This window comes from Glycine soja, chromosome 13 (assembly GCF_004193775.1).
Source record: "Glycine soja cultivar W05 chromosome 13, ASM419377v2, whole genome shotgun sequence".
Classification (NCBI taxonomy): domain Eukaryota; kingdom Viridiplantae; phylum Streptophyta; class Magnoliopsida; order Fabales; family Fabaceae; genus Glycine; species Glycine soja.
Genome location: NC_041014.1, coordinates 26012130 through 26037833, shown reverse-complemented (window position 1 = coordinate 26037833; position 25704 = coordinate 26012130). Strand labels below are relative to the sequence as shown.

At 33.4% G+C, this 25704-nt stretch overlaps 2 protein-coding genes and 1 pseudogene across 3 annotated transcripts; 2 read left to right on the top strand and 1 right to left on the bottom strand.

Moving 5' to 3' along the window:
- The first annotated feature begins 201 nt into the window (after positions 1-201).
- LOC114382378 lies at positions 202-11411 on the top strand. Of its 2 annotated transcripts, XM_028341754.1 has the most exons (19): positions 206-812; positions 1721-1798; positions 1925-2129; positions 2283-2391; positions 5681-5785; positions 6208-6300; positions 6416-6497; positions 6574-6633; positions 6738-6790; positions 6919-7085; positions 7718-7928; positions 8132-8189; positions 8410-8466; positions 8573-8818; positions 9699-9763; positions 9857-9913; positions 10001-10094; positions 10709-10849; positions 11037-11411. In XM_028341754.1, exons 1-19 carry the CDS (start codon positions 435-437, stop codon positions 11139-11141), a joined length of 2364 nt encoding a protein of 787 aa, XP_028197555.1. In that variant the 5' UTR covers positions 206-434; the 3' UTR covers positions 11142-11411. The 2 variants fall into 2 exon arrangements, 1 of the variants encoding a protein (XP_028197555.1); XR_003660246.1 differs by lacking the exon at positions 9857-9913 and having other exon boundaries at positions 202-812; positions 9967-10094; positions 11037-11053.
- Positions 11412-14312: 2901 nt separating this feature from the next.
- LOC114381295 (histone H4) lies at positions 14313-14947 on the top strand. Its single transcript, XM_028340517.1, has one exon. The coding sequence runs from the start codon at positions 14373-14375 to the stop codon at positions 14682-14684; it is 312 nt and encodes a 103-aa protein (XP_028196318.1). The 5' UTR covers positions 14313-14372; the 3' UTR covers positions 14685-14947.
- Positions 14948-15300: 353 nt separating this feature from the next.
- LOC114381738 lies at positions 15301-22455 on the bottom strand (annotated as a pseudogene).
- Between the last annotated feature and the right edge of the window lie 3249 nt (positions 22456-25704).

Here is a 25704-nt window from a genome sequence, read left to right as displayed (position 1 = left end):
AAGTAAAAAAATCATCATACACCTAAATCAACTCATATCCTCTCATATATAATTATGTTAAATTCTTAAAAAAAATATTTTATGGTCCATACTAATTTTGTTAGACTTAGATTGGATAAGAATAGATAAAAAAAAAATAATAATAAAATGAAAAAACTGAAGAAGACCTGGCAGAGGCTATCACCAAAACACATGATCCGCACCTATTTTTGATCTGGTCAGTTACTCACTTACTTACTTAGGAGAGTAGTGAGTCGAGTCAGTGAGTCAAACTCGTGGACCCCACTCGTCTCCAACCTCAACCTCAACCCCATTCCCCTTCTCCTTCTCAGTCAACATCGTCACTCCAAAACCCTACCTCTCTCTCCGATTCCCATGTCTTCTTCCTCCTAATCCCCCTTCTCTCACCCCCCCTATTTCAATTCGCACCCCCCATGGAATCCTCCGCCACCACCGTTTCCCCCGATTCCGAAAACGACACCACCAACACGCGAGTGAACGGCTACGTCGTTTACACTCGCCGCAAGCGGACCCTCACCCTCCATTCCAGTAATGACGCCGCCAAGTGGCTCAGAACAGCTGATATCAAAGTCGAAGCTCGCCACGGCGGCGGCGGCGACGACGACGACGTCGTTTTCAAGCGCCGCCCCAAGCTCGAGTCTGAATTAACGGAGGTGGAATTGAAAACGGCGACGTCGTTGAAGACGACGAAGAAGATCATTGTCGTCCACAAGAAGCCCGTCACCGTCAAGGAGCTATTCCAAACGGGCTTGCTCGATGGGGTTCCGGTCGTTTACGTCGGTTGCAAAAAGGTTCCTTTCGCCATTCCATTTTTATTCTCTTCATGATGCCGTAGATTGTGGCGTGCTACGTGTCCTAACCTTGACCGATCTTAATTTTAGATATGATTTTTTCACGATGATTCTCAACTCATTAGATCAGAAGACTAATCAACTCGTGATGCGTAATTGTTATTTATCTAAGAAAATTTTACACACAGTTTGACACATTCTAAACTTAGCCAAGTACATTTTCTTAAACAAAATCTCCCAATATCTGATCTGGTTCGGCACGCCGAGGACACTTTAGAAAATGCTTGCATTTGGTTGGTTAGTTTTTTTTAATCAGCAAAATACTTGGTTGGTTAGTGAGTAGTGACTCTACTTGTTGACTGAAAAATATCCTGACCCGTTGGGGAGTGCGTTGATAAAGGTTAATATTATCAATGCAATTTAAGTTTGAGAAATTATAGATGTAAATTGTTATTTTTTGTAAGTTAGAGACAAATACGAAAGAGCAATGAAATAAGATGAATGATGTGATGGAATGACAGGGAGAACAGATTAATTAGAAATTGTGTTGCTGTAATAATTTCTTATAAGAAGAATAAATAATCCATGATAATGTAAATTTTTTTATATGGACAAGGTTTGGAAATTAACCTCTTGTAACAATAATACGAATCTTCAAATTTTATCCTTTTCTAAAAGGGTTCTAATCCAATCATAGCTTAGCAATTACGGCTTGATTAATTAATACTACAATGTCAACTTGTTTTTAATATAAAAAGTTTTAGATTGACACATTAGGTCCTCTTATAAATCTTTTAGTTTTTTGGCCGGGTGGGTCACGAGTGGTCTATTTTGAAGTGTGGCTTTCATGATGAAATATAGTGCCACTGAGTTGAATTAAATGTTGGTATGGTGCGTTGGGATTGCAGGATTCAACTACGGAATTGCGAGGTGAAATTAAAGATGGGGGGATCTTGTGCTCATGCCGTCTGTGCAATGGACGCAGGGTGAGTTATCATTGTCGTTTTATCTTTGGGTCATGCTGTCATGGGTACCCACTACACTACCCAGTGGTTCCTTTGGTTCGAGACTACCCTTTCATTTGTTCTTCGTTCTTCCTTATGCCCTTGTAGGTTATTCCACCTTCCCAATTCGAAATTCATGCGTGCAACATATATAAGAGGGCAGCACAATATATTTGCCTTGAAAATGGGAAGAGCCTGCTTGACCTAATGAGAGCATGCAGGGCAGCTCCGCTACATACATTGGAGGCGACCATTCAAAATTTTATTAATTCTCCGCCCGAGGAGAAATATTTTACTTGCAAAAGTTGCAGAGGTGAGAGCTTTGCTTTTGTTATGCTTGTTGTTCAGTTATCACTCTGATCATAGTTTTTGTGTTAAAATCATTAAACTAAACAGGAAACTTAAGATTATCTAGTGTTTATTTTATTTTGTTGGATACTTATTGGTACTATTATTAATTGTATAGGGTGTTTCCCTTCTTCCAATGTGGAAAGAGTGGGGCTTTTATGTCTATCTTGCGTGGAATCAAGGAAATCTGAAAAAAGTTCTATTCATGCCGTGGGTAAAAGAATAAGGTATTCATTTCTTTTGCCTGCTTAGTTTGATAGTTAACTTGCTGCCTTTGCTGAGATTTTGAAAAACCATGCCCTATGATTATTTGTTTACTTGTGTTGTAAAGTTAGTAATAATCTGTGACTCACTAGAACAATGGCTTTTGAAGGATAGAAGTTAGTGTTTATTGAAAGTTGAAATGCCACATAGGATCTTGATTCTTGAATCTTGATCCTTGATATTTGTTTTAAGAGTAGTACACAAAATATTCGGCAAGTTACAAATTCAAGAATCAAGTGATGGCAGCTCAAGGGTGAAAAACACTTGTCTTTAAAGAAGAAATTATTGGAGGAAGGTAATTGAGCATCACAAGGTAGCGTTAACCTCATTTGAGATGAGGTTTCTAAGAAGGATAGAATGGTTGGTAAAGTAGTCTTCAGTGAATCAAGAAGTTTTGGACTGAGATAAGGAATCTTGGTGGTGGAAGGAAAGTATTCAAGAAATGGTAAGAAACAAGAGGGAATGTTTTAAAGCTTACACATGCAATAAAGTTAAAAAATTGGGAAAGGTATTGGAAGTTTAGAAATGAAACAAGTAAAGTTGTGAGTGAAACATGATCCAAAGCTTTTGAGGAGTTTTTACCGAGATCTTGAAACATAGAATGAAAAATGCAATATATATAAGCTTACCAAAAATAGGGAAAGGAAATCAAGAGATTTGAACCAAAATGTTTAAAGATGAAGGAAAAGTTTTGGTTATAGATCAAGATATCAAAGAGAGATGGGAGAATTATTTTTATAAGTTTTTCATAAGTGTAAGAATCAAACTATAATATGGAGGGATTAAAAATCCAAGTGGACAAATAAAATTTTATTTACTACTGTAGAATCTGAGTCAGAGACATTAAAGAAGCCCTTAAGAGTGTGGATAATGGTAAAGTTGTTGGTCTTGGAGATATTCTTATGAAGTTTGGAAATGTGTAGAATGATAGGGTATTATTTGGCTTACTAATTAATTTAAAGAGATTTTGAGACCTAAGAAAATGACTGATGAGTAAAGGAGAAGCATTTTGGTTCCTGTATATAAGAGCAAAGAAGATTCAAAATTGTATAAATTACAGAGGGATAAAACCTATGAGTCACACTATGAAATCATAGGAAAAAGTGATTGAGCATAAATCAAGAGAAACTTGGATTTTAAAGAATTATTATAAATTTATGCCCGAAAGATCTCCTATCTTTTATGGGGGCTGATGGTACTGAAATAAAAAAGAGAGACATACATATGTCCGTCTGTCTTATATCTAGGCTAGTTTGAGAATTTCTAGAGATGAGACCAAGGACTTTCCTATAAGGATAGGTTTACATCAAGGCTTAACCTTGAGTCTTTACATGTTTAATCTAGTCTTGAATATGCTTATTAGAAACATACAAAACATTATCCTTAATTGCATGTCATTTGCAAATGATATAGTTTTGATTTTGATTAAGGAATCAAGAGAAGATATTGACTCCAAACTTGAGCTTTAGAGACAAACATTGGAATCAAAGGGTTTTCACTTGAATAGGGATAAGACAAAGTATATTGGATTACTATTTTAACAAGAAACAAGGGAAAGGACATGGAGGTAAAAATTGGAGATGATGTTAACATAGGTTTCTCAATTTAAGTATTTGGGATCAATAAGATGATGGAGAAATTAATGAACATGTTACAAGCAAGATACAAGCTGGGTTGTTAAAATTGAGAAAGAGTCAAGGGTTAGGTATGACTGCAAATTACCTATCAACCTCAAAGGGAAGTTTTATCCTTTCGTTATCTTAGTGAATGTTGGAATTTAAAGGGATGAGAGAAAAAGTGGGAGTACCAAATATGAATTCATTTAGATGAATGTATGGCCACACAAGATTAGAAATAACAAGATATGAAATGATTGTGTATATATTGGGGAGATATTGGTATGTCATCTGTCGAGGAAAAGATGACAAAAAAAATTGGTTAGGTGATTTAGACACGAGAAATAGGTCTCTGGAAGCATTGATGAGGAGAGTAGATTACATGGTTTTTAGTCTTATGAAAAGAAGTAAAGGGAAACCGGGAAGAACATTTGAGGAAATTATTAATAAATGGGATCTCACGGTGAATAATATTTCTGAGAATTTATTGTTCAATTAAGCTCAATGACATTGTTTGGTCCATGTAGCTAATCTCACCTACTAGGATATGACTATTGTTGTAGTTATGAATGTTCATTTTACATTTTGCTTACAAATACAGCTGCTGTCTATCTGATATAGCCATTGTAGGAATTATAAAAGAAAATGCAGCAGGTAACATTTACAACAGAATAATAAAGAAAAGACAATGCTCTTAATTTGGTCCTCCAATGTGAGATGTGTCACCACAGTGCTCTAAAGTTAAGATTACTAAATACTAAATTGTTCCCCTAAGATTTAAATAAATCATCACTAATCCTCCAAAGATTTAATTTGACATTGAGTTGGTTGCTCAAAATTATAAACTATCACTGAATTCGTCTTTATGGAGAGTTAAAGGGGTGATGAAAAGAAAATCTGAGACTAATTTGGTTACAAATTAAATCTTGGAGGGACTAATTTGGTGACAAAATCTTTTGGTGACTAAATTGTTGATTGAAAAGAAATTTGAGGGACTAGTTTGGCAACCAATTTTTTTTAAGGATTAATGTGGTAATACATACTTTCAGATTCAGAAGACTAAGTTGAGTGTTTTCTCAAAGGAAAAATGAACTTCCTTACTAATTAAAAGATGGAAGTTTTTTATTCTAGCTTTTCTTGAATGGATATGGTTTTATGAAATTGCTTATTTTACTGCTTATCAACGTGCTGAATAATAATTGCTTTACTAGAAGGCTTCTCATAAAATAGTTCCTTATCATAAAACAAAAAGTCATTCATTTTCTTGATTTTTGAAAGATATGTTATAATTTTGACATCCTGAAAAAATGGACACAAATTGGGATGGCTCAGAAACTTCAGTCATTTCAAAGTCACTGGTAGTGGTTGACTACCAATTTGTGTGGTTGATCCACAGATCTTATAAAAATTTAATATAAAGCAAACAATATCTTAATCTTAAGGCAATGCAATAACATATATTACATGAACAAAATAAGATCTGATCATCTGACTAGATATATCTTTCTTCTAGTTTAAAATGAAAGCAAAATATGTGCAAAATGTTGAAACCATGTTTATGGTGCTATGAAAAGATTTTGAGCCCCTTTCGCTCTCTGACATTCTTTTCTTTCATCATTGCATTACATTATTTCAGGTCCCCTCGGCCAGTATTATTCTCCCATTCATGTTCATGTTGTACTACTGAATCTGAACTCTGTATCTCTCCTCAAACTAAGAAACAGTGGAAGACAAGAACAAAGTTGGTATTTATATCTATTTCATTTATACTGTATATGATGCAAATTTGAAAAGTTTTTGCATAACAATTTTGCACCAACTAAGAAACTGTATGGTTAAATAGTTTTGAACTTGATGGATTTCATAGAAGATATTTCTTATTATTTGATCATCTGCTTTCTTGTTGCTATCGAACAAATTATATATTTTTTAACTTACATGCTCTTGAACAAATTATATGTTCATCAAAACTGGTTAGAAGCTCAAATTCTTCCAAGATTGTTTCCGAGCCTATTCTCTTTCCCAAGAAAAGCTTGTTCAACATGGAGACAGTTTTTCTAATATCATTCTTGATATTATTAGAGGATAACATAATTGCACATTAAATTGTTTATAACCAAGTATCCTTGCCTCCCTTTTATTGTAATCACTTGTTATTACTAGGTCATCCAAACTGTCGGTAAAATTGAAGACTGTACCAATTACTTCAAAGTGTTTATCTCCACAAAACAAAAGTCAGTGGAGGATCTCTAAAAGGTTAGTTCCTTTCTGCCCCTTGTCTTGTGTGTATATATATCTGCCTGTAATTCTTTTTACAAATCTTCTTTAGTGATGATAGTAATTATTTTTCACCCAACATATTCTTCTTTAGGTATCAACGATTACATAAATTAATTTTTGAAGAGGATGGATTGCCTAATGGAGCTGAAGTAGCTTATTATGCACGTGGACAGGTAGTTCATGTGTGAATTGCACGTACAAATAATTGTGTGTTGGTTACCCTGCTAATTGTTTCATTCTGGTTGGCAGAAATTGCTTGAGGGTATCAAAACACGCTGTGGAATTGTCTGTCGATGCTGCAACACTGAGGTATTTTTTCTTACTTTCATCTCGTATGGTTTTTGGCACACCTCAGGAATTTCTATGTTGTATTAGATAATGTTTTCAAATTTCATTTGTTAAATGTTATGCAGGTCAGCCCCTCACAGTTTGAGGTCCATGCAGGCTGGGCTTCTCGCAGGAAACCGTGAGTTTTCTTCTTGTCAAGTTTCCGGCGGGGGGGTGATGTGGATTATGGTTGTGTGGGATGAATATTCAGAAGCTTTTGAATTGCTTGTACCTATGAATTTCATGGCAGTATAATGTTTGTGGCAGTTATGCATACATCTACACGTCAAATGGGGTGTCACTCCATGAGTTAGCAATATTTCTCTCAAAAGATCACAAATGCACTACAAAGCAGAATGACTATGTATGTGTTGTTTGTTGGGATGGTGGAAACCTGTTGCTTTGTGATGGATGTCCAAGGGCATTTCATAAAGGTCAGATTTAAATGACAAAAAAAGACAAATTATCTAGTTTTTATTGTGTGTGGAATCATCCCCCCCCCCCCAAATTTCTATTCTCTGGCATTGTGCCAAGTTCTATATCACCTACATTGAAGTCAAGATATCTGAGATGCAGGAGTTTCTATACAACTATATTCCCTAGGGTGCTAACATAAGAAAAAATTAAGTTACTTGAAGAAGGAGCAAGAGAAAAATGCTTGTTTATATATTCTTTGCTTTCTATAATACTTTTTTACTTCCTATGCTAAATACCTTATTAATAGTTATGCTCCACTAGATTTGATTTCAAAATGCTTACAACTTAGCATAATCTCATTTGTCTAATATTATTGATGGATGGAATCATTTTATCCCGTAGAATTTGTACTTTGGCCATGGTTTGAGGCATTTTGATTATAAACCTCTATAATTCTAAGACATTGCTTTCTACAGGTATTAAATTAAAGAACTAGATGAAGAATTTATTTCATACTGCCTAATTTTTTGTTTCACTGTTTACTTAATTGGAAGCAGCAGTTATGAAGAATATTATCTTTGATAAATTACAACACAGTCGTCATGTAAGTGGATTTATATGTTGTGTCACTGTGTTTGGAAATGTACAGAATGTGCATCTGTATCAAGTATTCCTCGGGGTGAGTGGTACTGTCAAATTTGTCAACACACATTCCTCAGAGAAAGGCCTGTGTTATACAATGCCGATGCTGTGGCAGCTGGAAGGGTAGAAGGTGTTGATCCTATTGAGCAGATCGCCAAGAGATGCATTCGCATAGTAAAAGACATAGGAGCTGAGATGGGTGGATGTGTTTTATGCAGGTGATAATTCTATTGTATTGTATTGAATTAGAACATAGAAGCCAATGTATGGACTTCATTTGGCTCTCATCTAACATTGTACTTCTTGAAATTAGCAAGGGTCATCATGCTTTTACTTTGGTATTCAAGTTTAATCATAGATTGATGTAATAGATTCGTGATTTTTCACCTTTATATATTTGAAAAAGAAATTGTGCATGTAGGAGTTCTGACTTCAGCAGATCAGGATTTGGTCCTCGTACAATTATAATTTGTGATCAGGTGTGCATTATAGTACATTTTTATTTTTTGGCAACATATAGATAGCCCTGGTAACATGTTAAGTCATGTTCTCTTGTTTGAAGAAGTGTATGATCAACATCGATTTATGCTTGGTTCTTGATGATGCTAGTATCTAACTCAAGGGATTGATTTGATTATACTGAACTAACTTCATGTTGTTTTTCATAAACCCCCTTTCCCCCCTACTTGTTTGTTGTAGTGCGAAAAGGAATATCATGTTGGCTGCTTGAGGGATCATAAGAAGGCATATTTGAAGGTACTCACCATATTGTTGTCTTTATATGCGGATACATTAGTTTGGGCACCGACTTTGCTCTTCACTTTTAGCCCATTGGACATATTATGTGTGGAAACAATGACAGGAGTTGCCGGAAGGGGATTGGTTTTGTTGCAATGATTGCACAATAATACATTCTACTTTGGAGAATCTCTTGATTAGGGTGGCTGAGAGACTCCCTGAAGCTCTTTTGGATGTTATAAAGAAGAAGCAAGTGGAAAGATGTTTAGAACCCCTTAATGAGATTGATGTACGATGGAAACTTCTTAATGGAAAAATTGCATCTCCTGAAACTAGGCCATTGCTTTTGGAGGCAGTGTCCATGTTTCATGTAAGTTCTGTCTGTCCATATGAGTTGCTTCATCATCATCATTACTATCATTCATCATCATCCTATCGTTTTATTGTTTATCATTACTACCATCATCCTTGTTTGTTCCCAATGAATGGTAGAGCTGCTTTGCATTTTTATTAATGGCGTTATTCTTCGTTTATTAGATTGAATATTCTTCATCACATGACTTCAGCGTGTGATTTAATAGTTGTTGAAACAATTATGTATAAATCCATTTTTAGGCAAGTATTGAAAAGTTTTGCCTTCAGCAAAAATGCATGTTCATGGATTTATGATTTTATAGTCATTTTCTTCCTGCTTTATGTCAGTGTAAGACCTACACCATTCAATCACTTCATCTAAAAGGTGATTTTGATCAATTAAACAATTGAATCATAAGTATATATTATCTTAATTGTTTGTGTTAAATATTTTGTAAAAATTGAGCAACAATTAAAATATAATCAAAATCTTCTTATTCCCATATTTAAAAAAGGATATATTGTGTTAAATTTGATCAATAAGGTATCAAATAATATTGGATTAATATAAGATTTTATAGATGAGAAATATATGATTAAACATTTCACTAATACCAAAAAACAAAACAAAAAAATAACTCACTCCAATGGTAGGTTTTAAAACAAATTTATCCAATTATAAGCATAGTTGTCAATAATGGTGCTATTGCAGTGCTTGGGCACAACAGAGGAGTGATAATGGAACATTTCTCCATGTTCACTATCTCACTCTTCATGAGAAAGCCCAAATCAGTGCATATCTATTGGGGAAACCCTTTGAGTTATTCATAAGATTATTAAAAAAATTTAATGCAATTGTTGGACTTTGACCTTTAGACATATCTTGCATGTTTCAGGAATGCTTTGATCCTATAGTTGATCCAGCTGCTGGACGTGACCTTATTCCTGCCATGGTTTATGGGTAAAAATTATATTAGAACATTTGTTTGCTTTTCAATTTTCTCTTCAATTTCTTTCTTCCCTCTGTCTCAACTAACATATCATTCACATGCAGAAGGAATTTGCAGACTCAGGATTTTGGAGGAATGTATTGTGCATTATTGATTGTCAAGTAAGAAGTAGTTTTCTGTATCTAACTTCAATTATTTCATACCTTTCTTTCAGTGCTGTTCACTTTTTGTTCCCTTTGACATTGAAGTTCATCTGTGGTATCCGCGGGCATGGTTCGAATTTTTGGTAGAGATATTGCTGAACTCCCTTTAGTTGCAACAAGATATAAGAACCGTGGAAAGGTGCGAGACTGCGTTACCAAATTGATTAGCATTTCTTGGGATATCATTGTCTCACCTGCCCCCAACCTCATTTTGTTTCAAAATATTCCCTTAGGGATTTAAAGTTCAGGTTGGGGAAGGTGTAAGTGACCTGTATAAACATATCTAATAAGCTACTAGCTCTGCAAATGTTTGATTTGCAAAATCTCCAATTAATGCTTCATAAAGTTAGCTATATCTCACAAGTTTCCTTCTAATGTGTTTATTGACAATAATAGATTTAAGGCCTGTTTGGATTCAAGTCACAAGTGCTTTTGAGATCTTTTCTACTGGAAATATAGAGTTTTTTTCAGTAGAGAAGCTCTTAAAAGAGCTTCTAGCCTTGTATCCAAACAGGCTCTTAGTTATGTGATCCCCACTACTGCTCTTTTATGTATTTAAAATGGTTTCTGTCTTGCTTGCTTCATAATTTCATCTGATTGAAGTTTTCTGTCTGGAATTGATATATTGCTCTGTAATGATGGTTTGAATAGCAGGATATGACTAGATAAAACTTGGGTTTTGTTATGTTATAATCACTTTTTCCTTCGTCTTTATAATGCACTATTTATATTTATATTGATATACCCTTACAGGGCTACTTCCAAACACTTTTCGCATGCATTGAGAGGCTGCTGGCTTTTTTGAATGTGAAAAATCTTGTGCTACCAGCTGCTGAAGAAGCAGAATCAATATGGACAGAAAAATTCGGGTTTAGCAAGATGAAACTTGACCAGGTATATGTTTTGCTCAACTTCTTACAAGTTAGGATCTAGGTTAACGATTCACCACTTCATTCTTGCATTCTGTTTTACGTTGATATACAATTAGGTTTCTGTGGTTTTGATAATTTAGCTAGCTGCATTATTTGTCACAAAGACTCACCCCAGCTCAAAAAATGATCGGAGTTTAATTGTGTTGCAGCTCACCAACTATAGAATGAACTGCCATCAAATCATGGCATTCAAAGGGACAAACATGCTTCATAAAACGGTGCCTCGATGTCGGGTCACCAATTCTCAAGCATGAGAAATCTGTATACTAGAAAATCAATCGTGAAAGGGGAAAACCCTAGCTTTCTCGTTGCTTACATGTCCATGTGGGGTCCACTTGTGTGCATTGTTGACATGTTGACCTGACGGCTTCAATGAATTAATAAATTACTTGGTCCTTATATTTTGCCAAAATTTTGTGTTTTAGTTCTTATACCCGGAAACTCTAAACTCTGTATTTGTCTTTGTTGTGAATGGTCAAGTAATTGTTAACTTTTAGTGCTTTAACACCCGCACAAAAATTTAAGGTCCCGTTCGGGGTAAATCCAGTTTCTGTTTTCTGTTTTTAATTTCAACTTTGATTTTGAAACTATTGGGTTTGTGGTGTCTCCTTCTCTGGGTTCTCCCTCTCCCAAACTCCCCAAGCTAGAGATACTAATCATAGACAAAGACTATGCTCCCAAACCTCACCGTCTCAGCCTCTCCTTGTCGCCTCTGCCGCATAAGTTCGTTCACCTCATTCCTCTTCGACTCATCACACCAAGTCACTACCTAAACAAACTCAATGCACCAAAACATGAAACTAGAATTAATAAAAAAGAACCCACTTTCATAAATCATAGAAACCAAAAAAAAATTCTCTTTCAGAAATCATAGAAACAAAAAGCTCCCTATCCTCATTCCTCGCCATGCCTATGGCAGTGGATTCAACGTGAAATGGGAAGGGAAGGGAAAGTGAGTGTTACGGTAAAGAGCAAAATCAGAAACAATAAACATATTTTTATTGTTTTTCAAATGGGATTAAAACTGTTTTAAAAAATGGAAAAAACCAACTCAATTCATTTTTTGTCGAACAGATTTCCATTTTAAAATACATTTTAATCTCTAGGAATTTTTTGGTGGTTGTTAAATAGACAGAAATTTGAAAATGAAGATGGTTTCATGATGCACTACTCTTAACCGGATCAATCTTAATTGTCTCAAACAACGAAGCATTATGTTTAGCTTTACAGTAAACACTGACTTCCAACCATCTTGTAGTGATCGTTGTTAGGAAAGCTAGATGAGGAAACTACGTTAAAGTTAGGTTGCCATAGAACTTGGTCTAACAATTAGACTCGTCAGATGCATAAGTGGAAATCCTATATGATTTTGGTGATTAAGTAGAAATTTGGTTTCCCATATTGGGTCATACAAAAAGATAGTCAACCAATCAGAATCCAAAAACTAAACTAATATTATTTAACTATAAAGAAAAAGAAATTGACAAAATTACATCATAAGGTAATGTTTGGTTGCTGGGAAGAAAAGGAAAAGAAAGATAGAGAATAGGTAAAAAAAAGAAACATGCTAGAAAAATAAATTGTTTGGTTGATGATAAATATAATGAAATAGAAGAGAAATATTTGAATTAAAGAGGATTGATAGGTAAAGAAAAAAGAAAAAAAATGTTATACTGAAATCTTCTAGTCCCCTCCTTGAACTTCTTGCTAGTTGATTAATTAGGTTATATTGAAATCTTCTAGTCCCCTCCTTAAACTTCTTGCTAGTTTATTAATTAGGTTATATTGAAATCTTCTAGTCCCCTCCTTGAACTTGAAATGTTTGTTTTAATATTGAAGGGGACGTGAAGATGACGCTAGTTATTATATTTCTATAATTGATGAGGTACAAGTGGTTAATGTTAAAGTTAGTTATAGTTATATTGTTTGAATAATATTCAAGTTCGATACTTGACCGTATTAATTCTTAATAAAATTTTATTTATCTTTCGACCGAACTCAGAATTAGTTAGAATTTTATTCTTTTTCCTTAATGAATCGAAGGTTAATACAAAAAAAGTTATTAAATTCTTACTTCTTAGTTAAGTTTCGAAATAATTTACTAAGCATTTTAGATAACATTTTTCAAATAATAGTCTAAATTAATATATGTTTCGTGTCAAATTTCTTATATTTTATATGGCTAATCACGACAGTGACAGTTACATGTTATTGAAATATTTTAAAATCTTCAAAAAAAATTAATTGGACTTAAAAACTTATTTTGCATTCCGGTTAAAAAAAACTCTAGCCCATCTTAAATATTTTTCTTCTTTCTTTTTCTATTGTTCTTACTTGAAATTTCAGGATATTTTCACCTCGTTAATGCATTTAGTTAATCGGTATCGTTAAATAAGATTAAATAACTCATGTTTAACATTTGAGTTGTTCAATCTCCATCTAATAGTTCAAATTTTCTAATTACATGCATGTATACTATTCTTACTAGATTCTAAAGTGCTCTTCAGATTGATTTTCACCAGCAATACAATCTCCTACTTGGTATGCCGAGCTCCTCTGGACAGTGGAGGTGGTAGATGTAAAGATACTTTGACACTCAAATTATTGAGTGAATCATAGATTTATATGGAGTTAGAAAATATCTATACCTACATGTACCCCTTTATTTATAATGGTAGAATTTGTTAGTTAGTTGGACAAAAGATTACCTATTTATGAGTTAGTGGGATAGGTGATTGAGTGGTTATTATTCACTAATATTTCTTATAACTCATATACTTTTTTAACATTACTGTTTTTTTTTAATTTACAAAAATGGAAAACTTTTTAAAAAATTGCATAAATAGGAGTCAAATTTGCCAAACATGACTTTGAATGTGGAAATTGTGTTTTGAAACACAATTTTATTTTATTTTACCAAAAATGTGTATATAAACATGCTTTTTATTATATAAAATAACTAAAATTGTATATCAAAACAAGACTTCTTAATAATAAAAAATCATGAACAATTAAAAATCATTTTCGAAATATCAAATGCGAATTACAATAACAAAAAACTTATACACTACTAGATTGCTCATTCTAGAATTATTTAACAACCGTGATGGAGGAAAAGGGAGCAACTGTGGTGGCAGAGGCTTTGAGATGGAGGTACAATGTAGTAGAGGTTAAAATTATGGAGGTGCAGGTAGTAAAACATAGAGTTTAGGAAGCAACAAAAGTTTTCCTACAATGGAAGGTGGGCTTAACGAAGGAGCACCTTATGCACCAAACACAAGAGCGCCAGTGTGGCGATCCCCGTGACATACACAATGTCCAATCCAACGGTTCACATCCTCAAATACTTCCTTGACGCGGATCGCGAAACAATCCAACGGCAAAGAACCCTCCCCCTCATCCTATATAATCACAAACCTCAACAGCACGAAGTCCAAAACAAGTGTACAAGAGTACAACCTTTTCAACTCCGAAGGCGAGCCACGATGTCAGGAAGAGGAAAGGGAGGCAAGGGTTTGGGAAAGGGAGGAGCGAAGAGGCACCGTAAGGTTCTGAGGGACAACATCCAGGGGATCACTAAGCCTGCGATTCGGCGCTTGGCGAGGCGTGGCGGCGTCAAGCGTATCAGCGGTCTCATCTACGAAGAGACGCGTGGCGTTCTCAAGATCTTCCTCGAAAACGTCATTCGCGACGCTGTTACTTACACCGAGCACGCTCGCCGCAAAACCGTCACTGCCATGGACGTTGTTTATGCCCTCAAAAGACAGGGCAGGACCCTTTACGGTTTCGGTGGTTAGTTAGGACATTATGGTAGGCTCTTACTCTTATTAGTATCGAATCATATGCTGCTAGATGGATCTTCACATTGTAATGGCTGTTGTTGTTTAATTTCTGTTCCCAGCTTATTTTTCTTTTAGCCGCGCTTATTAACTGATCACTTCTTTTGAGTGATAATGTGACTAGAGATTTTTATTTATTTATTTATTTCTGGGTATTGCGAACTTGAGGGTGGAAACATTATTATAAAATGAAAAGGAAGTGCGTCGCCGTTTGCATTGAATCATATAATCTTTTTATAAGCTATAAATCTTTTCCCATCCAAGTGCAATGAGATTCAAAACTTAGGCCCCTACTGATTTTGTGTTACTCATTCAAAGGGATGTTGCATAATAATTGTCTTAATATTTAATTGTAATTTAATTTTAAAAAACCATATAAATAGTATTATTTCAAAGGAACAACAAATAGATAACAGTTTGGAAAGGAACATAGAAGAATGTTATATTTAACATTCCTTTAGGCATATACAACCATAATTAGAAATTAAAAAAGTTGCTTTTTTTAAAGGTGAATCAAAAGTTGCTAGAAAATATTATCTCAAACATTAACAGACACCAACTTAAAATAAAATTAAAAGACACAAGGATTCCATATTTATTACAAACAAAGCCACAAAACAAGGAATCATTTCATCAGTTTCTAGAAAAGCTTCCAATACCAAATACATTCATTCTCCATTGTGGCTTAGTTTTGATTCAGCAATTGGGCATGTATTATGTCATCGATCAGCATAGACATGTTGCGGTAAGAACCACCTTCTATGGCTTTCGTTGCCATGTCTGCGTACTTTTTAGCTTTGTCTTCTTTTGTCTTGATCTTCACCTTCACGCATCACTTTCTCTATAACCTCTTTAAAACACTGTCCATATTCATCAACACATTCTCCATACTCATCCTCTCCACAATGAATAGCAATTTCAGCTCTCATCGCCACACCAATCTCAGCCACATGAGCAAGAAGCTTTTCATTGTAAAGCATTTCAACAACAGACACAGGTAATGCCACCAAAGGCACAGCAGCACAAATGGCATCCAATGTGGACATCCATCCACCGTGTGTGAAGAACGCTCCAACTTCTTTATGTGAAAATATCGACACTTGTGGCACCCAGTAATCTCGATTCAAAATCCCTCTATCTTTGACCCGCTCTTCAAATCTTCTAACAACCACCTTTCCATTTCATCTCTCCCATATATTCCTTCAAGATTCCAAATGAATGGTCTTTATGTTGCTTCCAATCCTAAACCAATCTCAAATGCTTAGGTTCTACTAGACAAAGGGTACCAACATAAATTTCCGAGCTTTGAGGCCATGAGTTTAGCCACTTCACATATTGGTTGGTTTCTATTTCACTAGCATTTATGTTTTTGCTAACTCTCCAAGCTTTGTCCCAATCATCCTTGTTTGACAGTGATAAAGGGCCAACACACCATACGTTATGCCCTGTAACCCTATAGTACTCTTCAACATATTCTGCTTCCAACTCTTAAAAACTATTCACCACTATCCCATATGCTTCTGCTTCAGATACTCATGTTCTCACGTATAACATTCAAGTTTCGGCTTGGGCCAAACTTGAATATTGTGGGCAACTTAGATTTCCTAATTTCAATTCTGTGGGGGTAATCCATGGATAATAAATTGTTCTGAATCAGTTTCATGGACCTTATAAGCATGCAAGTTGTAATTGCACAAGAGATTGAAACAATTTATCCAATCAAATATTATTCTCGGGGCTTTTAACTTGGTTGCAATATCAACAACACAAAGAATGTACTTATCATATATAATGCAACATGGAAAAGGGTTTAACTTTTCAAGAAGCTCTTCTAGCTGCGGTTGCAAGATATTTGAAGTTGTGAAAAAGCTCTCCCTGTAATCTATTGAAGGCAGTTCTATGATTTCAAACCTCTCTGGTAGTTTTCATTATGTAATGTAACTAGTTGAGTTTGGATTGGTGACTTAGATTGGATATCTCTATCGATGATGGCTCTGAATTGGGTTTCGCCGCGGGGTGTGGTGACTATGGTCACTTTCACATTACGACGTGCTATCAACTTGGTCATGTCTACCATTGGAGGAATGTGACATGGAACCATCAAGGGGATGAACACAAAGTGAAGGCTGCATCCTGGTGTTTTCTCCATTGGAAGTTCTTGTGTCGTGTCACAGGAAGACTGAAATTTGAAGGGAAATAAGTTGAGTTTCGTGAAACTTGTTACATATTTGGATTTAAATGGAGGCTGCTAGACAAAATATTAAAAATATCTTAATCTTATGAAACTTGTCTTACATATCATGTGCTTAAGGTTGCGGCTACAGGCAAAGAATAGTACATGTAAGAGTTTCAATTTTGTCATTAGAGTAAAATTGATATATTCTCCAACAATATATTTTTTATGTACTAATCTTCCTAATATTATATGAAAAGTATTAAATGCAAAAATAAATACACCTTTTTGAGGAAAAAATTATTTCACTTCATATATCCTAGAAATATTACAATATTTGATTCTTTCTTCATCTAATAAAGTAGAAAGATTAATAAAAAAAGATTCTATAAATCATATACACTTAATTTCCTTTAAGCAATATACACTTAAGTAAACACTAATTCACGCCAGATAGTGAACTGCAAATCTAGTCATAAATGGCATGCCTTTTTTATTTATTTTATCGCCAGTAAAAAGTGGCAAATGCCTTATAACTCTTTCTAAAAATAGAAAATATTTATTATGTAAAAAATATATAAATAATTGACTTAAATATGTTTTTTTTCCTGAATATAATCTTATTTTGCTTTTAATCCCTAAAATAATTTTATTTGACTTTTGGTTCTTGTGATTTTTTTTGGTTTTAGTCTTGCCATTTTATTTTAATCTTTATAGTATTTTTTATTTATTTTATTCCTTATAAAATTTATATCATCATTTGGTTTTAGTTCCCATCAAATATTTTTTAAAGGGACTGATTCAAAATTAACAAAATACTATAGGGACTAATAAAAAAGTAGATATATTAAAAAAGGACTAAAATAAAATAAGTTGAAATATATTTTTGGTGCCTGCGAGTTATTGTCTTTTTATATTTGGTCCCTATAAGTTTATTTTATAATTTTAGTTCTTGTAGTTGACGTTTTTTCAATTATGATCTTTATAAGTTTTTTTTTTTTAGTCCTTGGAAGTTTATTTTTCAATTTTAATTGCTTTAAGATTTTAATTTTTTTTATTTATAATCCTGATAAGGTTATACTTACAAGGAACAAAATTGAAAGAACCTAACCTTACATGAACAATATATTTAAGCTAATAAAATAAAAAGTACAACAAATGTTACATGGACTGAAAATCAAGTTTTTTTTTTTAATCTTGAAGACAAAGCAAAATACAACTATACTTGACGTATCAAAAACATATATATGTCAAAAGCATTTAATAATCATATTTTAAAGTAAGAATTTAATGACTATGCATTAGTATAAATTTTTTAACACATTCAACAATAAGCAATCATTATTCATATGATTTTTAAGGTAATTTTTATAAAAAAATTAAATTTATAATATATGATAGTTTGTGAGTAGAAAATAGGATAAATTATATTGCTTTACATTGTCAATTTTTGTATAGGAAAAATGAAATATATTAAACGAAATGAATTTGATGAGCTCACAAGTAATGCCTCGGCCAGACCATTAAAGTATTAAAAAGGGTTGGGAAAAAGAAACAGGTTGTGAAAATGCCACAAACAAAAAGCATGGTTCCCGCCAAGATCCATAACTCCTACTATATCCTACTTTGCTAACCACACATCTTGCACAAACTAAAATGACGTGTTGGTGGACAATCCTCAAACATGACCCATATTCAGGAATTGATCAGTGCAACATCAGAAGAAACCCCATCATAGACCAACAATACACTTCCAGCACACCACTATGTTCCCCATTAAAGGGCTTTGGAGAAAAATTTCATCATGTTTTTGGTATTGTAATAAGCATTCTTTATCCCTGGTGGCCATTCAGATTCGTCAAACACAGGCCCGGAGAATTACACCATTCGAAGAATGAGTAATTGAATCCTCTTTTACCTTATAATGCATCCAATTCCACGTGTAAAACATGATATCACCCATCATATATTCATACGACAGGCTGCCTTTATTGAAAGTCATTTCTTGTTTTCCAAATGCACCACATAATAGCGACCCATACGAATCTCCAAGCCTTCGATCCTATCTTCCCTTCAATGCACCACATAATTTTGTGATTGTTCAGCTATCCATAGCACCACTTCCAAATTCTGTCTGCAACATAACATATCACCAAAATATGTAGGGTTGTTTCCTCTACCTTACCACAAAAAGGGCAAAGGTAATTATTATCATTGAACACAATGCCTTGTCGTCTCAGATTCTCTCTTGTTGGCAACCTATTATGAGCCACCCTTAAAAAAAATGCAGTGCGGATAGAGGTCCTTTTATCTGCCATAAATTCTTGTAGAAAATACTGTCATCAGATTGTGTCTCTTGCTGTATGGACCTATAAGCTGATGAAACCGAGTATTGACCTAATGCTTGTGACCTCCAAGTCTACGAATCCTTTGTGTTTTTCTTCAAATTTACCCTGTTAACAGTATCCCAAAACTCACCCAACATGTCCTTCTCCCACTCAAACCACCTCCAATTCTCCCCGTGAAATCCCAAAACCAATCATCCCCCTCCCACGAGCCTAAACTTCCCACCAACTCCTTTGTTGCAATAAATTTAGTAGCAAACTTTTCCTCTCCTCACCAACAATCCGACCAAAAGTTAAAGATATTGCCATCACCAACATTCCATGCAGTGGTGGAGCTTGAACTAAAAATTTTGGGGAGAAACTGATGATGACAAAATTAATTTTAAATAAAATTAAATTTACATAATTAATTATTATAGAATTATTTTTGGTCAAAGTAAAAAACTCTACCATAATTTTTTTATCATAATTGATTCTACTGTAATTTTAGAAACAACAATTCAAACATACTTTGATTAAAATCAAGATTCATCGTGGCCTACCATATAATCCTATCTAAACACACACTAAAAACGATGACTCCAATGAGACAAGGCCACGGATTCAAATAGAGTAAGTTAAACACACTCTAGAACTAGAAGTGGAAGACTACTTTGTAGAGAAAAGTCTTCACGTGCATAAATGTGTTTAAAGACATAAAGTCTCCTCCTTATATATATAAACCGTTTTTGGCTTGGGTAGCATCATCTACATTTATCTATTTTATGAAATTAAAATATGTTATTAATATACTTTAACACCTAGTACTTTTTACTATTGTTTTTTCCAGTGATGTTAAAAGTATTTTTTTTTTTAGTAGTACAATGTACAATGTGTATATAACTTATTCTCAAACACGAGGTTTACAAAATGATCAATAGAAAGATGATAGATTTATCCTTTCTTCATCTTATATTTTCATATTTAAGACCGAAGAAAGAAATTTTTCAAGAATGTTCGGTGTGGAAGCATTTGCGATGGAAGCCATGTCAATGTCCTCCAGACAAACGTTCGGTTGGACAAACAGATCGTCTCAAGCGTGGTCCCTTGAAGGCTTGAAGCAGTGGCCCAGAGACTCACAAATTTAATTAATGAGCATCATTCTTAATTTAATAAATTTCATTTTCCATGTAAAATGTGTTTTGTTCTACACCAATAGAAGTGATTTTTTAATATTTATAATTAGAAAGTTATAATATATAGTCATAGTTTGTAGGTCATAAACATAATTTCTCTGCAGATTTCCTACCTAAATTTCACCTAAAATACACAAAATGTTAAAAATGATGCGTCTAAAAAATGTGTTAGCATATACTCCTCCAATGTACTTTGGCATGCAGAGATTTATTTTCTCGCCGTAAATTAAAGTCTGACTGCAGTAACATAGCGTTCAGACTTCCAGTTCCGTGTTAACGACTCCATGCACAATTAATTTCATCATGAAAGAAAGACTATAGTTTCAGTTCGGATGGAGTCAAGTTGAAGATTTCAAAGTTTAAACTAGATTGCGACAAGGTTGAGTTCCTGCTAAAATACGTTTTTTTGGAATATATGGGTTCAAAGACTCCCTTTGACGGGTTACAGTTAGTATGAGAAACGTTGTCTTGAAAGCTTCGAGTTAGCAATAAAATGTGTATTTAAATAAATACGCTTCGATTTGATTAATGATCATTAAGTGGAGATGAAAAAATAATAATAAAGGAGGTAGAGGGATCTACTAGGAAGACATTGGAGCAACTGTCTCCAATAACTTTTAAAAAATTATTAATATAATATGCATGTGTAATTATGAATTGTGTCCATAATATTTTTTGATTTATATGAATCAAAATCAAGTATAAACTTATGCACATTCTTTAATCGATCGACTGAGTTAGGTTTTTTAATATTATGTCTATATATAGTATGAAATGCAATATAAAATATCAATCTAGCCATAATATAAGTATTTGCTTCCTCAAATTTATGCACATGAACATTGTCCCCACACAATATACATTTTTCTGGTAAAGGCAATGATTTTAAAAGAACATATAGGATAAAGAAAAATGAGTATATTATTTGATGATAAAGTATAATTAGATGAATTACTTTTTAAAGTGCAACATAGATGTACTTATAAACCTAGCTCACAGTCAAAAATATTTTAAAACCATTAAAGTTTTTTATTTCTTCCACAATTGGCTTCGCTGCATAATGGATGTACTCCTTTATTTTAGTTGTTGTACTACTTAATTTCTTATTTTATTTGGAGTCAAAACAAATATTTTAACAATTATTAATAATTAATAAAGAAATTTTAATGGATTTAATAATTTTGTAGGATTAACTTTGTATTTCTTATGCAAGTAATATTTTTTGTATGGTCAATTAGTCTAAAGTCATAAACTATTTTGAATAAATGAAAGATTAAAAACATATTTCATCCGGAAGAAATTATTTGTTATTGTTTCATTAGACTCATTGATGATGTGACAAGTTTTTGGACGACAAACATCTTTCATAAACAAAAAAATTTGTAGAATGTTTCATAAATTATTATAATAAAATATAATTTATTTTAAACTTATTTTTTAAATTATTAAAAACATTTGACAAAATATATTTAATTCTCTTTGATTATAAAAAACATAGTACTTGTTTGATGACCTAGTAAGGATAGGAAACTATGTTATCATATTGTAATATATTATTGTTTGTGCATCAATATGATATGATTTGTTTATCTTATTGTCTATTTTATCATATATGTGTAGCGATTTTTTTTATCTTGAGGGGAGAGTTGGGTTTAGAAAACAATAAGATAAGATAAATACTCTCTCTCCCTCCCTTTTACCACCCCAAGCCCTTCCACAAATTGTAATTTTATTGTAATTGTTGTCACCATCATCATTATTATCATCATCAATTATTACAACTATTGTCATTGTTGTCATCATCATCATTGCTTTCACCATCACCACAACTGTCACCGCATTAACATCGTCATTACAACTGTTATTGCCGTCACCACTACCAATAATTCCTTGCAACCATCACTGTTCCTACTACTATCGTCACTGCCATCAACACAAACACCATCATCATCGTTGTCAACACTAGTACCATCATTATTGTCAGCCACCACTATCACTAAAGTTGGGTATATGAATAAGGCCTTTGGGCCAACCATTTAACCCATAGCCTGCCATCAGCCTAAAAAAATTGTCATATTTATGATTGTGGGAAAATAAAGTTGAGTCCAAGTACAAAAAGTAGGAAAAAGATACAAAGGTTTATCCATAAAAAATAAAAACCAAAGTTTTGTATCACACAAATATTTTTAAGGGATAAATTTCAAAATGGGACTTTTAAAATAAGTCAATATCTACAAACTACAATTTAATTATTTATTTATTGCATTTTTTTGTTTAGTTTTGGGGGTCGGGGGTTGACCAATTACCATGCAAGTTACGCGGTGCAAAAGCGGACTAGTTAAATGCAAACTTGTTGATTTCGTGATCTTATACGAATGGGGTGCACTATGCAACTGTTGTGCTTCAAACATAATAGAAAATGAGCCTGGTCTAATCAGTGAAATTTTACACTAATTCGCTGTAGTGAGTTATCAATTTTTGTGGCAAATATGTTCAATTTCACTTTTTAAAAAATAAATATTTCACTGTAGTGAGGTGTCAATTTGCTATGATAAAATTAAACTACTTTTAGTTTTAAACAAAATTTTTGGAGAAAAAATGAAATCAAACAGAGAAAAATATTGTTAACATGAAATTCATATAATTCTTCATATGAAACTCATTACTAATCAATCTCCTAATTTAATGAAACCAAGATTCAAACTATAATAACTAATCCTAATTCCTTGGAAATTAATCCTTAGTTCCAAGCCAAATCCCTAATCCCTTAGGTGATTTAGACCTAGAAACCCATAGCTTAATCAATGAATCTCTACAAATGCAAGTGTTTGATCCATTCCTATCATCAAATCCTTGTATAATTTCAATTCAGATATAGGATTTGAACATGTTTCCACACAATCCAAATTCCTAAAAGTTATGTTGATCACTCCTAACATGCATCTAAGCATAGGATTGGAAAAGGATCACATTAATTACGAGAATTTATTAGAAAACAAAGATTACAAACTTGAATTCTATTTCAATCACCCAGCAACCATGAATTTTAGCTCATTTGGATCATGAAAGATTCAAACAGAACCTCATGAGAGTAACAATGGAGGAAGAGAGAGAAGTCATAAATTGTTATTTGACTGTTCTTAAGCCTTGGTTTTTGTCCGAATTTATCTTGTTTTTATCTTATTTTATTAGCAGAAGTCATAGGTATTTGTTAAGTGTGAACAGTTGGGCAGAAAAGCTGAAAAGTTGAGAAAAAGGGCCAAAAGATAAAGAAAAGAATAAATTATGGAGGTCTTCAGAGGGCACAACCTATGTTCATTGTAGCACGGCCCAGGCAGAACCCGAGGCCGTGCTGTTTCAAAATGGTCATGCTGAAATTCTGCGAAAAACTCCTTTCAACATCACATATCCTAGAACGGTCATGCTACTGATAGCACGACCTGTCCTGCTCCATGTCCAAAGTTCAAAATCAATGTCAATTCCTCTCAAGAATGGCCATGCTGCCTTCGACGTGGCACTTGCTGATCTTCACGTTGTTATTTTAATTGCCTTTAGTATAAATAGAAAATGGGAGGTGTTTTAGATTATCTTTTACTCATTTTCGAACAAGAAGAGATCTTGAGCTTAGGAGTGCACAAGGAACAATTGGGGTCATAATCTGTAAGGATTTTCGATCTCTTTCGTTCTTTATGCTATTTCATACATTATTTGGTCATATTATAATCATGTTTGGCTTAACCCTTAAGAGTTCAAATTATGATGCAGTGATACTCATGTACTCTTATTCTAGATTTTAATTGAGCTCTTTGATGTTATTCAGTTAATCGTTTCATTTTACCATCTTAACTTTTATTGTGGAATTGATCACTCTAATTTATAATTGTTTATGTGCTAGTGATCATCTACTCATGATTAACTGATCTATAAAATGATAGGATTCTTAAAACTTGCATGTTCAAACTGATGGCATGAATTCTTTTTTTACGCACTGCAAAATTTGATTATTTAGAGTACTTTTTTTCAATTAGATAGCGAGTTTTAAGCACTATGGGTGTAGGCGGTATATATTTATGCATAGCGCTGACAAAAAGTGTTGTATATATGAAACCGATATACAATGCTTATCTAAACAAACGTTATACATATGGGGATAACAATGGGTAAGGTCTAGGCAGGGTCCTATAGTACTTGTCCTCATTCCCACGTTTAAAAATGACTCTAATAATCATTCAACATAACAATTTAGAATTTTGCACTCTTTGATAGTGATAATGTTAGAGATTAGAGACTTAGAGTATTAGTCATAAAAATTATAATTATTTTTTACAGAAAATTGTGTGTGCATGTGTGTGCGTGCGTGCATGTGTGTGGGATAGTTATTATAGTACCCATACTGCACCAATATTCATGTAAATTTGAGGATATATATCCGTCCCATACTCAACCCCCAATATTACAAATAATTATTTGTTCCCCTTATGAATATTTTTGTAGGTACCCATAAATTTTGGATACATTTTGTCATCCCTAGACACAAATATGGGTAGATGCTCTCAATGGCAGGGAGTTCTTTGGTACTCAGTCTACCGTTGTGCTAAGGAGATTATCATATATCAATGCAAAAGGAATGCATTCACATTGTGTGTTTTAAATAAAGTCTCGGATCATATATCTTAAAATGCTTTAGCAAATGTTTGGAACCACTTTTTTCTAATGAAATAATTGCTATTTTATTTTTAGTTAAAGTTCTCTTAAGAAGTTGACTAATAACACTTATTTCAATAAAAATAAGTTGAACAGAGAGGTTTTAATTATATTTGATAGTGATTTTTTTCCCAAGAAAAAAAGGTTTCATATATCATTGTTAGGTGAAAATATTGATCAAGAAGTGTCAATCTGTAATACTTAATTAGTTTTGATTTCCTCAATGATGGTCTCTTATAATTTTTCACTGGACTTATTTCATCCAAACCTTAAAGGACTATTAGTGTCATTTATTTAAAGGGAATTATAAAATGTGTTGAATAATTAAAAGAGGAGAAAAGGTTGTGGTATCGATCCTCTCTCTTGTAATAAAACTAACATTTCTAACATTTAACATTTTTCTTTTAAAAAAAAACATTTCTTTAAATTAAGAAGAGACCCATTTAGCTACAAATGAGGTCTAGCATTTGCATTAGTTTGCTTCAATCTTCTTATATTAAATTGTGATGAATTGTTGAATTATTCTCTTGCATTCTTAGGTTATGATACCATGATCATTTTTCTGTCTTTTCGGGAGGGTC